Source organism: Trachemys scripta, chromosome 2, assembly GCF_013100865.1.
Source record: "Trachemys scripta elegans isolate TJP31775 chromosome 2, CAS_Tse_1.0, whole genome shotgun sequence".
In the NCBI taxonomy this organism is placed as follows: domain Eukaryota; kingdom Metazoa; phylum Chordata; order Testudines; family Emydidae; genus Trachemys; species Trachemys scripta.
Genome location: NC_048299.1, coordinates 87,354,900 through 87,369,137, shown reverse-complemented (window position 1 = coordinate 87,369,137; position 14,238 = coordinate 87,354,900). Strand labels below are relative to the sequence as shown.

Sequence of the window (14,238 nt, the reverse complement as noted above, 5' to 3'; positions counted from 1 at the left end):
CAGAGTGCCGGGGGCCGGGGGCGGACGGCCAGGGGGGGATCGGCGAATGGGGGGGGGGGGGAGGGGGAGGGAGTGGGGGAAGGGGAGGGGTCTCAAGGTGCAGGGGAGAGAAGGGGGGGGGCGGGCTGTCAGGGGGTGGGGAGTGGTTGGATGGGGTGTGGGAGTCCCTGGTGTCTGTCTGGGGGTGGGGGTGTGAATAAGGGTTGGGGCAGTCAGGGGACAGGTAGGGGGTAGGATCCTAGGGGGCCAGTTAGGATGGAGGGAGGGTCTCAGGAGGGGGCAGTCTGGGGACGGGTAGGGGATAAGATCCTAAGGGGCCAGTTAGGATGGGGGGAAAGGTCTCAGGAGGGGGCAGTCAGAGGACAAGAAGCAGGGAGGCTTAGGTAGGGGGTGGAGTCCTGGGGGGCAGTTAGGGGCAGGGGTCCCAGGAGGGGGCAGTCAGGGGACAAGGAGTGGGGAGGGAGGGTTGGGAGTTCTGAGGGGGGCAGGAAGTGGGAGGGAGTGGAAGGGGCAGGGGTGGGGCTGGGGCAGGACAGGGGCGGGGCTCCTCCCGTCCTCTTTTTTGATTGTTGAAATATGGTAACCCTAAGCAAATCTTAAGCCCAGAGCATACCCGAGTAGCAGGGCCACTCTACTGGGAAGACTGTGGGGTGGAAAATGGAAGGAACTCTCTCCCCTCCTAATCCAGGCCATGAAGCAACCCTGATGCAGCTCTCCAGCTGTTCTGCAAAGACTACTGAAGCCCAATGGCTGAAGTAGGCTCTATATGGTCCATTTTGAGGCACCTACCTTCCAAAAGAGAGAATGGGAGGAGCTATGAAGTGGTGTCCTTCTACAGTCCCTCACCTTCCCCAGCCTACCCATGCTCAACTCAAACCACTCCTGGCATGTTCACAGATAGGGGGTGCCTGTGAAGCTATGCTGTGCATCACACAGGGACTTGTGTGGCCCGCTGGAAATTGTCCTGATCCCCTAGTGATATGTCCACACTGCTGAAGGAGGGTGTGGATTTGGACCTAATGTGAGCATGTACTAGCCCAGGAGTACTCAACATACTGCCTGGGAGCCAAATACAGCCTACAAATCTTAAGATAGATTGTGCTTTTAAAGCACAGCCAGGCAGAGGGGGGTCATGTTGCATTGGAAGGCCCAGGAGACATATTGGTTGATCCAGAACTGAAGTCAAGAGAACTACACATCTGTAAGTAAAGCAAGTCAAGATCTGGCCCACAAGCAATCAGCAGCATACAATAAATACTGAGTTATCAAATGCATCACTGAACTACAAGATTCACCACACTACTGTATCATGATTTTGCAGTAAACCTCAGACCACTCACTGGCCACCTAGAATTTACTGTCACCAGAGTACAGCCAGTGAAGGACCCTTCCATTGCAGAGGCTCCAGCGCAACACTGCATTCTCATGGACAGTATACTGACTTGATGCATACTTGTTCTGAAATACTTCAGAACTGTTCAGCACACCCTGCAATGCCACTAAACCACACAAACTCAACATCGATGCTAAACTGAAGCTATGCTATTTAACGATTGTTGTCAAAGCCAGGGCCATACCAGTGGGGATAACATTTTTTTCCTTATAATAACCATACAGAATACCCTCTCGACTCACCAACCAACATGTCCATTAACTATCTTATTACCTCTCAAAACCAAATTCTGCTACTTTAAATCTTTCAGAGGGGATACAAACTGCTCTAGGGCAGTGGTTCTCAACCTTTTTTCATTTGTGGACCCCTAAAAAATGTCAGATGGAGGTGCGGACCCGTTGGAAATCTATTTTCTCTCTATATAGCGGAATTCTGTTCAGTCGGTTTTCAGTCCAATAATGGTCTTTTGTAGACCCCTTAGATATGGTCCATGGACCCTGGACAACAGGTTGAGAACCATTGCTCTAAAGTGCCTGCATTTACACTGGGGGACTAAGGGCAGCTAGGGGGATGGAGATCTGCATTTTGATACAAATAAATCCTGGATTTTTGAACTAGGTCTGCAGAAATGTTGCAAGTTTGGTTAACTTCACTATACATTTGATACTTTAATCCAATTACACTACATGTTCTCCAGCACATCAGCCATGTTAATCTCTTCTAAAATTACTGAACTTTCTCTAGTCCTGGGAATGAAAATATCTGATTCTCAATTTCTGCATGCAATGCTAACAATGGATCCCTTTCATATATGTAACAAAGTGTTTGCGGGGGGTGGGGGGGTGTTACTGTGCTTCCTTGTTTTTGTATCACAGTAATGGGTTTTAAAATAATTTACTGGTAACAGATCATGCATATGGACTTTGTGCAGCTGATGCTAGAGCAATCAAAGTGCATTCCTTTTGCCGCTATCCTTAAAGAACCTTAGCACCTCTGGACCTGAGCTCGATATTTTTTTCTCATTCTTAAAGAGGGTACTCTCTAGTTTAATGAGGAGTTCTGACCCTTTCTTGCTCTTTCTGTAACCAAAGGACACAGTACTCCCTCTCCCTGTATTACCATTCTTCATATATAGATTATGCAGGGCCTGAATGGTATTTATATTAACAAAGGGGGGGACCTTCACCCTCTGTCCTCACCTGTTAGAGCAACTGGCTGTCCTACACAGGTAGTAAGCAGATACAGACAGTAATTTGGCCAGGGTTGATAGTTACTGAAATAAGCTGTTAACAGAACTGTGTGATGGCTTGTGTAAAACAATCTGGCAGTCTCAAAGCTACTTCCTGTGGGCTGGTCATCAGAAAAACAGCACCACAGCCAGAGGCAGCCTTAGAAAAGAGGCCTTGATTCCCCACTGCCCTGCACTTTGTGCAGATCTTTACACCTATGCAAAGTGAGTGTAATCCTAACTTAGCAGTGTTTCATACCATTGCACAGCACAGATGTAGAGGACTGTACATGGTGCCAAGCAGTGTAGGACCAGGCCCTCAATAAGCATGAGCAGTTCTGTGGGTGCACAGAGTATTCCAGCCCCTTAGACAATATACTGTAACAAGGAAGTGTGTACAAAATGTTCATTTATCTTAATATAGCTGTGCAGAAAATACATTAGCAACCTGTCATTCACAGCATGCATGCATTCCTGCAAGCTAAATGATAAGGCTAAACAGACTGCCTAATCCACTGGACAACAGGTGGAATCAATGCTTGGAAATGTAAGTGACAAATGTGATCTGCTCACTTTACATTCTGAGCTACTTAAACATTCACCTTTGTGCCTCATTGATGCCATTGGACTCAACAAGTGCTGATAAGCCCTCTGTGTTGTATTCATGACTGAGCAAGCAAGAGTTGAATTTCCACAGCTGATTATTATCGGAAGATAATCTAACTGGGCAAGGATTAGTCTGCTGGGCACTTTATCACTTTCCAACAAGTACATGACTGGAGATGGGAATTTAAACCTTTCCACTAATACATACAGCAGGGCCTGATGCTGAGCTCAATGAAGTCAATTTTACAGCAGCATCACTCCACTGACTTCCATAGCACTAGTATGAGTAAGAGGAGATTCTTTCCCACTTGCTTCTCAAGTGCTGAATGAGCCTATTGCTAGCATCCCCCCCCCTTCTTTTTGTTAACCCACATTTACTTCAGTTTCCTGGGAAATGTAGGCTTAGCTATATGCTCTAGTCTTTCTCACTTCCTTCCAGACTCTCATTATCCATGCATGTGCTCCTGATTAGAAACCATTCAGACCATACTCTCCGAGAGTAAGTGTGTGTATGCATGGTTTTGAGTGCATGTTCAACGTAAATTCCTAAACTAGTCTACAAACTGTAAAAACTAAAAATTACATTAGCAATAGGCTCAATCAACATTTTGGGGAACATGTTTTCAAAGACAGTCATCTAAATCATATTCATAGAGTGAGTACATATTTTGGCAGGTTTCAGAGTAGCAGCCGTGTTAGTCTGTATCCGCAAGAAGTGGGCTGTAGCCCACGAAAGCTTAGGCTCTAATAAATTTGTTAGTCTCTAAGGTGCCACAAGTACTCCTGTTCTTTTTACATATTTTGGGGTATTTGTACAAGTAACTATGTACAAAATATGCAAATATGCATACAATTCTCTGTTCTGCATGCATAATTACATGTGCATATTTTGCAAATGCAACTGAATTGCCTGTTCTTAAAAATTTGTGCCTTGATTTTCAGAATTTGCCAAGCACTCGCAACTCCCTCTGAATTCACCACTGGCTCTTTGAGCTAGCTCAATGCACAGAAGTTGAGGGCACTCAACACATCACAAGATTAGGTCCTATGTAAATCAAATCATTCTCCTTTCAGTACTGGAATTTAATCATCCTGAGAATTACTTTTAGTTGCATTTGTTTGTTTCCTCAGCCATTTGTGTTCCCTCTGGCCTTCCTTTTGTCCTATTTAGTGAGGTTTACTGATATCCCTTACTTTTCCACACTATTCCTGGCTGCTTCCGACTTACAGGTGAAAAAAATCACTCTCCAGTGGAGTTGGAAATGATTGACTGCCACTCTCAGCTAGTAATGGTGATGATTTTTTTTAATATAAACAGCAAATAAATTAAGATCACTTATGCTCTTCTCCGACTAAAAAACTGGCTGGTAATTTCAGTTTCTAACAGGAGATTGATCATGGTCAAGGGAAAGCACAGGAAATATGAAATAGCAGAGTGGTCAAGGAATACTAAAAATGTTAGGCTGAAATGGGCAGCAGGACATCCAAACACTCAGAGGTTTATACCATTTCATCACCATATAGCTTTCTTGCTATCAAACCATAGCATGCCTGTAGGAAATAAGTTTCCTGTGTCAAAACACTTGGCTCACCAATGATACGTTGCAATGCAAGAACATTGCAGCACAGCCTTGTCAGCACACTTCTCCTGCCTATTGCCATGGCTTTATTTTATTTTTTTTTTAAACAAAACAAGAACTGCAACATAGTGTGACAAAACATACTGTCTTTCTAGCTAGCCTGACTTCTGCAATCACATAAACAATTACCATTATTCAACTTGACAGTATAGTTTTGAAAAAAAAATAGTGCTAGTAATACTGTAATAGATAATGGCTTGTCAGCACTTCCACTCCCAAAATATCCCATTTTCAGAGGTTTGAGAGTCGTCCAAACAACTCTGTTTCAGGTTAAAACTTGCAAGGGAGCAAAGTTTGGTTTCACAACATTGGACAACAAAATCAGATCAGCTGTTTTTTTAATTGTGGAAGGAGGGGGGAGAGAAAAGTTGTTTTCAGAGTTCTTTTGCAGTTGTATGATGGGAAAATGGCTTCAATTTAAAACAGAGAGTTTAGCAAGCAACTATTTATCATAGAAATGTATATAGATCCCCATCATCCAAGCACAAGTTTGTGTTACATTAATGAAACAGTTACAAAATATAGCACAACCTCTTACTCATAAAGAACAGAAGAACTATTTCATGACATTACTAAAGGTCAGTCCAATCTTTGACCAGACAAACAGGTCTTGAACTGTGCCCTTAAGCTCACTAAAACCATGGTTTGGCAGACTGCCTGAGATAGCAGGTTCCAGAGGCATTACTCTCCCCTCTGAAGGCTCCTACCAGTCATAGGGCATTCAGCACCAGACAGACAAAAAGAGATGTAAGCAGATTGCAACCACCTTTACCATGACAATGTCCCAGAACATTTACACCTTGAATCGCACCTGTGAGTAAATAACTACTGCACATCACAGAGCAATGGTGGGTGCCCATAATGGCTTGCTACATGGTACTAGATGAACTGCAGCATTCTACACTGGCTAAAGATCCCAAGCATTTCTGAATGTGCTCTAGATTAATTTGCATCTGAAGAAGTGAGGTTCTTACCCACGAAAGCTTATGCTCCCAATACTTCTATTAGTCTTAAAGGTGCCACAGGACCCTCTGTTGCTTTTTACAGATTCAGACTAACACGGCTACCCCTCTGATACTAGATTCATTTGGTAAGGGTTGGAAGGTTGGACTATAGGCCTAGGTAGTTAAGTTAAAAATATAATCTGTTATATATTCACACAAAACTTGCTAAAGAAATTTAGATGCCTGGGCTTGTATTGCCATGACAGAGGGAAACAGAGAGTATGCCCATTTGATCTTTCCATAATACACATTCCCAAAGTATACACTAACCCACTAGGTCCAAAGCATTGAGGGACCACCATCACCACCTGGTAGTTAAGGATGAGCCAAGAAAAATGAGGGTAGTACATAAAACTTTGTGAAGTAATAATGAGGATCAAAGTACACAGCTTTTTGGAAACATAAGGCACCAAACGCCAAGTAACACAATTTCATTTGAGCAGTTTACCTGTTCTCCAGCAGTGTCATGCACACAACCTCTCGCACGCCAGGGTTGTTGGCTTTTTCCACAGAGCAGCTTTGCAGATTCCAGGTAGCCACCCTCAGCACAGGCTTGCCATCTCTCACCCCGCCAAACATCTCCACCGAGGGGCGAGTGGATATAATCTGAGTCGGGCCCCCAGGTGGGAAATCCAAGTCCTCGCTCTGGAGGCTCAGAGAGGTGGGGCTGGGGTGAGGATTGACAGTGAAGCTGAGCCCCCCGTTGGTATTGGTGGAAGGGGGCCGTGACCTCTCGGTGAAAATCTGGTGCCTGATTTTGTCCAGGAAGGAAGAGTTGATGCAGTCCATCTTCACCAGGTCCTCGATGCTTCTGAAGGGCCCGTGCTCCTTGCGGTAGTCCACGATGCCGTGGGCTATCTTCTCCGTGACGCCGCGGATGCTCATGAGCTGGGCCGGCGTGGCCGTGTTGATGTTGAGCCTGGCGGCGGCCAGGTGATGCTGCGCCTCGGGGTTGGGGTCCTTCCTCAGGGAGCTGGGCGAGTGCTGCGCCGAGCTGCCCTTGCTGCTCACGCAGATCTCGAACTTGACCTGCTCCAGCCGGGCGGCCCCGACCCCGCTCACCAGCGCCAAGTCCTCCACTTTCTTGAAGCCCCCGATGTACTCCCGGTACTCCACGATGCTCTGGGCCACGGTGCGGGTGATGCCGGGCAGGGTCATCAGCTCCTCCTCCGTGGCGTTGTTGATGTTCAGCCGCTCCTGGTTGACCAGGATGTGGCTGAAGTTGCACGCCGCGCTGAACTTGCGGCTGTGGCAGAGGTCCGAGGGGTCCCGGGGGATGGAGCGGTGGCAGCCCAGGTTGCCCCCCATGGCCGGCGGCGCGATTCGATCCTAGCCCGCGGTGCGGGGGGCAGCTCTCCTGCCTGCTGCGCGAGCGGGGCGAGCTGCGGGTTCAAAGCAGCGCGGGGCGCCCCTCAGACTGCGACGCTGGGAGCGGACTTGTGCCACTGCCCCGGCTAGTAGGAGCTCTCCCGGCCCAGCCCCGCATCGCCCAGGGGGAGGGGCCTGCAGCCGCTCGGCTCCAGACTAGCGAACTTGGCAGCGGGGCGAGGGTTCAAAGCAGAGGGGAAGTTAAAAATATCCCCGCCCCTTCGCCGCTCCGCACACGCCAGCCGGCAACCTGCCCCTGAGCAGCCACTTGGCCCGCCGGGCTGCAGCGTGGCCCCGGCCTGGAGACAGCGAGCGAGAGCCGGGCAGACACTGACAGCGTCCGTAGCAAGCAGCCGAGCCGCTGGGGGTGCCCCCCTCCGCTTCCTTCCTCTTCGCGGAGTTTGTTCCCCGCCCCGGGCTGCTTGTTGACTGCGCAGAGCGAGGCAGGGGAAGGAGCCTCCTCTGCTGCCCCCGCCGGGACTTATCCAGCCCCGCATACAACTCGCTCCCTCCCCGCCTCCCAGCCCCGGTCACCGCAGAGCAAAGGCCGATGCGCCTGGCTCTCCCCGCTGCTGACTTCAGGCTCAGACGCCCACCAGCCCCTTGCAACGGCGCTGCTGATCCTGCACCGCCTCTGCCCCTTCGCTTTCCTCCGGGGTTGGCACCAGCGCTTCCCTCCCTCCGCAGGGGAGGAGGCGCCAGCTGCCTTGGCCTCCTCCAGGGCTGATCACATGGGCTCCCTGCCTCCCATGCAGAGCCCAACCTGCGGCCGCAGCAGCCTTGACGGGAGCGACAGGTAGCTGAGCCGGAGGGGTGGCTGATGAGCCCTTCCCTGCTTGGCGTGCCCTTTGGATACTGCGGTCTTCAGGTGGTGTTAGGATGACCAGATGTCCTGATTTTATAGGTTTCAGAGTAGCAGCTGTGTTAGTCTGTATCCGCAGAAAGAACAGGAGTACTTGTGGCACCTTTGTTAGTCTCTAAAGTGCCACAAGTACTTTTGATTTTATAGGGACAGTCCCGATTTTTGGGTCTTTTTCTTACATAGGTTCCTATTACCCCCTCACCCCCGTCCCGATTTTTCACACTTGCTGTCTGGTCACCCTTGGTGGTGTCAGCATAGCGGGGACCAAGCAGCTGCGGGGAGCGGGGAAGTCTAGAGATCTCTCTGTCAGAGCTACGCAGGGCAATTCTCACCCCCAAGGTGCTTTTCCTGGGTTCTTGCTCAAGTGGCTGGCACTTGGTCAGAAACCATGGTGCAGGGGAGAAAGAGAGGGGAGAGAGTCATGACCATACGTAGAGCTTATTGGATAAAGGCGCTGTGTTTTCCGAGTGCTGCCCAGACATCCAGACATGAATGAATGGATCTGACTGCAAACCCGTGCTAACCTGCGGCCGGTGCTTCGTGCCTGGGAAGTTGCAGTTAATCTGCAAGGGCTTTTTGATGGTCGCAGCATTTGGACATCAGCCCTTCTGGGTGCCCTTATTAAAAAGGACTTGTCTCCTGGCACAGATCCGCGCTTAGGCGTGGTGGATGACTGACCCCAGCATGCCTTGGAAATCAGCACAGATTCCAGTGGCTTGGTAAACCTTTAACCTGCGGCGGTATGTCCAAACTTTGCAACACAGGAGAGCCACGGTGGCACCTTTCCATCTTCAGCCATGTATTTGTATTATGAGACCTCACCAAAGTCCAAAGGCATAATCGCAGATCCCATTGTGCTACATGCTGCTCAAACCCTGAAAAAGATTGACTCTGTCCCAAAGAGTTTACAGTCTGTGGCATCACAAGTGGGTGTAAAACTAATTGGAAGGAACAGGGGCAGAAAAATGAGGAAAAGAGCAACATATGTTTAAAGATGCCAGGTATGTGCACAGCTAGATTAAAATAGTATAATACAAATACTTAATATGAACATCAGAAGTGACTACTGGCTCTCTATGATACACCTAATAAAATAAAAGGACACAGTCACAATAGCAGTTTGTTTTTGCATCATCTATGGTAGATTAATATAAAGTATTTTAGTACACCAAAAATAGAAAGCATTTTGACCAGCTTAAACCTCTCACCAAAGGTGCAGGAAAAGAAGATTTAACATTTGAGGGAAGAGCTGGCTGCACTGGGCCATTGGGCTTCACTTATGCACCAGTGCTTTAACATTTGCAGGGAGTACTGTATTGTGTATTTTACATGACCTTACACATTTGTTTCCTGTTTGAATTTACAAGAAATGTAGAAAATTAGTAGCTTAGTTTGTCAGTGCAAGAAGTGCTTATTCAAGTGATTAAATGATTCCATCTGCATTGAAAATATAGTGAATTCAATACCATAAGAGCAGCTTCCAATGCACCAGAAGTCACATTGGGCCTAATTCTGCAAAGCACAGATTAGAACAATTCAAAAGAGTGTTCTCTGCACTGCAGTAATACTGGGATAAGAGCGCCAGGAGCTATTACTGTAGTGTAGAAAATTCTCATCTTTGTAATGGTAGATTTCTACGATAGATTGAATAAATGTTAAACAAACTGATTAAAGAAGTAACTAAGCACTGAAATCAATGCGAGTTGTGCCTATGAATCTGTGGGCAGAATTGGGCCCTCTGTATTTAAAAATAAAAAAGACTGTTGATTGGAGCAGGGCCAAGAGGAAAACCCTTGTCACCAACATGAAATTGTTTCTGTTCCATCAGTAACTAGGGAAGATGTTAAGCAGCAATTATTAAACATTTTAAATATGAAAAAGCAGATAATACTCTTTGGTACAAGTTAAAATTGGCTGGAGAGAACTCTGAACCATTAGTGTTGATTTTTAACTAATCTTGGAACAATGGGGAAGTTCCAGAGGATAAGAAGAAAGCTAATATTGTGCCAACATTTCAATGATTTAGGAAACTATAAATTGGCTAGCCTGACAATAATCCTGAGCACAATCATGGAAAGACTGATATGGGGCACAATCGGCCAATAACAAAAAGATAGTGGAATTCAACTTGGGTCTCCCACAGCCTGGGTAAGTGCTCTAACCACAAGGCTAAAAGTTACAAGCGGACTACCACCTTCTAATTTATCTTGAGAAAGGCACTTAAGCCAGGTCAGCCCTATCTCCAGGAAAGGGTTCACAGCTGTGAATCCCAGTGGATTAAGTTCCCCTTCTGAATCTAGCCCAAAAAGGTTCAGTGTTGATTTGATCACAGTCCTGTTGGAAGGAATATATTAATTCTATCAAACCTTTGGATGGAAATCATATTTCCTGGTTCCTTGGCAGCATGCCCTAGCTGCTCACCTGGAGAACTGCTGGGCTCCCTGGGATCTCCAGCTCTCCAGAAGCCCACCAGGCTACCCAGCTCCCAGGCTCCCTCCCTGGACAGCTGGCTTCCTGAGATTCCCCCACTTCCACCCTGACAGGCAGCCCAGAGAGGAGGACTGCCTGCTCCCTGGTTAACCAGCTCCCCAGTCTGAGAGATTAGGTAGCAGGTGCTGAATTTTTCTCACAACAAGACAAGCACAAGTTCTGAACTTGCCTCATGAAAAGCCAGACTACTTGGAACTCAGCACCAATAGCTGGAATAGAGCTCACATCCTCCAAAAGCACAAGCCCCACCCTCCAACATGAAAGAAAGAAGACTGTTAGCATGGCAATATAGGGTTTATGGGAACCAGTTGAGTAGGGCTGATTACAGTCAGAAGGAGACAGTGGTTCCCTATATATTAGCTGGTCTGCTACAATATTATGGTTATTTTAGGTTACTCTCTGGATGATGTAGAACATTAAGGTGAGCAGATATTCTTAGCAGTTTCCTCCCTCCCCTCCCAAATACTTAAACATAGTGACCTCTTCCTTGTTGCCCTAAGATACTGTCACACTTCGAGGTGCAATCCAGACTGTGTCACCACCTGCCCTGTAATGTTGGGTGCCTGAAATGCCCTGCTGCTGTAGCTCCCAGCCTGGGACCCTCACAGTCAGCTTACAAGCATGCAGATCAAACCCTGAGTGTCTGTGCTCTAGACAGCCCTGGGTTAGCAGCTCTGGCTTCCATCAGCCTTGGTTACAACCAGCAAGGTGACCCCAGCACATTGCCAGTCCTGAATTTTCCAAAAACCGTGTGCCCGTAAGTGTCCAGCCCTCGCCTGGACCACCCAGAGTAACAATGAGGTCCGTTACTCCTTTAAAGAGACAAAACCACATTACAGCTTACTAACTTTATGGGGTAAATACTCCCTTCCCTTCAAATACAGCACTGAGTTGGTTTACAGTAAAAAATAAAACACATTTATTAAGATAGTCATAGGATTAGGTGGGTTCAAGTATAAGGAATGAAGATAAAATAAATAAAAACAAAACAAAATATATGTTCTAGTGGCTAAGACTTTGTTCAAGGTAGATTTCTTACTAATCTTTCCTCTTTCCATCCATAGATGACTTTCTCTCAAGTCAGGACCTTCCACAGAAGCTTGGTTTCCCTTGTCTTCCTAGGTGAAAGATCTTTGCCTAAGCAGATTTCTCACCTATACTCAGTTTCCAGAGACTTCAATCCCCACCCTCCCTTAGTTGAAGGATTCCTCTTTCTCAGCTTCCAAGAGCTCTGTTTCCTTGTGTCTGTCTAGTGATGCATGCCAAAGATGGCTTCTGTCTTTGCTTATAGCTTCCAAAGGTCAATGACATCATTTCAAGAAGCAGGATGATCTCATGATGTTTTCCCCCTTCCTGGGGGCTTCCCATCCTCCTGTGTGTAAATTGGGTTTCCATTGTTTTGAATCCACCATGCTTAATTTACATAGGAGACAGGTAAATAGAAGTAATGGTCCCTCCTGTCTGGCAGAGACCTCATTCTCCCTGTGTTTGGACAGAGAATGTAAAGCCTAATGTCAATGAGTATCCATAATTCCTTTATAATGTTAATATTTACATTTCACAATATTAGTAACCACTGTATCACAGGTTTTCATAAAACACCTCACTCAATAAACTTTTATAGTGCAATAATACTGTATACCATCAGTTGAATCAATTGCTTATCACTTGAGGTTCAGACTCACTGTCTTTGTACACCAGTAAATTCTTTGAAAGGTAAAACCCAGACCAAGCTTCTCTCTCCTGCTGGGTGTAGACATCATGCTATCTCCTCTCCCACTTGTTAGCTAATATGTAAATGAACATTTGTTTTCTCTGCCTTAGGACTGGGCTGGTCAGAGAAGCAAACATGTTCCTTGTCTAGAGCAGACCTGTTTACCATTTCTTCCGACATGACTGATTTAAACACACTTAAGTCAAAATTCCAGCAAATATCCATAACTCTCAATATGTACTGTATACATTCAGCATGCAAGATTATTAATGATTAGTGAGTTGTTAGATTTCAAATAATATATTACATGTCACCTTTTAATAAATATCATTACTCCAGTGTGTGAACTGTAGAGAGTATGTCAGGCCTGACACAGTTGCACAAAGTAGTGATCCACAAATGGGCCTCTGTGTCACCGATACTACCCAAAGCTTTGTCAGCAAGGGACTTTGTCACTTCCCAGTTGAGAAAATAGTCTCTCAAACATTCCTTATCATTAATGTATATTTCACCCTTCAAATGTCTTTGGCTGAAATTCCTCTGTGGCTGATAGAGTTTTAAAGCACAAACAAATCGGACTGTTAATTTACAGTGAACCATGGACTTTATAGACACTGCAAGGAATTTCACACTATTATCATTTCCAGGCATTATTATGTCAGAAATCAATATAATTCATTAATGTTTAATGCTAAAACTGATAAGTAGACCTCATGGAGGTCTGCCTTCAGTTCATTTGGTTATTTCATTGCAGAAAAAATGATTACTCCAGCTATAGTTTTGCATTTAAGTATAAGGAATGAAGATAAAATAAATAAAAACAAAACAAAATATATGTTCTAGTGGCTAAGACTTTGTTCAAGGTAGATTTCTTACCAATCTTTCCTCTTTCCATCCATAGATGACTTTCTCTCAAGTCAGGACCTTCCACAGAAGCTTGGTTTCCCTTGTCTTCCTAGGTGAAAGAGGGGGGGAGGGATAGCTCAGTGGTTTGAGCATTGCCCTGCTAAACCTAGGGTTGTGAGTTCAATCCTTGAGGGGGCCACTTGGGGATCTGGGGCAAAATAAGTACTTGGTCCTGCTAGTGAAGGCAGGGGGCTGGACTCAATGACCTTTCAAGGTCCCTTCCAGTTCTAGGAGATGGGATATCTCCATTAATTATTATTATTTATTGAAATATCATTTATTACTTACTACTAGCTACTGGCTCACCCTGTAGGTTTAAATGTTGAATTTTTAAAAATTCATCTTTTTTTTTTTCTTCAGTTAGGATTGCCAGTAGACAACCACCACTTTACAAATTAGCACTTTATATGTTCAAAGAGCTTTATCAACTTAAATTAATTAATCCACAGATTCAGCTTTATAACTAGGTGTTAGAAAAGTTCCTTGGTTACCGGTGAATACTATGTATTGTTTGCTACTTTTACTAAAACTCCAGGACCCAGTCTGATTCAAATGAGTAGTCTCAATGAAGACAATGGAAATATTCATGACTAAAAGCCACAGAACTGCACCCTTAATTTCTCTGCTATTCTTATATGTAAGGAAACATCAGGTCTCTATGTGGAGACTGATATATTGTTTATTACTTCAGTGTGTCAATTTTCCCTTATCTAAAATAGGGAGAATGATACTGACCTCCTTTGTGGAGTGCTTTGAGATTTACTGATGAAAAGTGCTATATAAGAACTAGATATTACTATTTGTTTTGCAATTGGTTTATTTCCATCTCTGCCTCTTTATTGTTGTTTCTGCTATTTGGACAAAAATGTATTCATTAGAAACCAAAATTTCCCCTAACCCAGAACAATTCTGTAGGAGTCAGATACTCGGTTGATCTTAATTGTCATAGATCCATTGAGAAACTGCCTTTAGTCTCTGGAATAAAGGAGGTCTCACTTAGAAACAGAACACTATTTTACACAAGGTA

The 14,238-nt window shown here is 45.5% G+C and overlaps 1 protein-coding gene across 1 annotated transcript in view; it reads right to left on the bottom strand.

Annotated features, from left to right (window-relative positions):
• Positions 1–7,819, bottom strand: part of EEPD1 (endonuclease/exonuclease/phosphatase family domain containing 1) — an 84,816-nt gene extending 76,997 nt beyond the window's left edge. Inside the window, exon 1 of the mRNA XM_034761200.1 lies at positions 6,320–7,819. Coding sequence (XP_034617091.1) covers positions 6,320–7,179 — 860 coding nt within the window. The 5' untranslated portion in view covers positions 7,180–7,819. The remainder of the gene's footprint in view (positions 1–6,319) is intronic.
• Between the last annotated feature and the right edge of the window lie 6,419 nt (positions 7,820–14,238).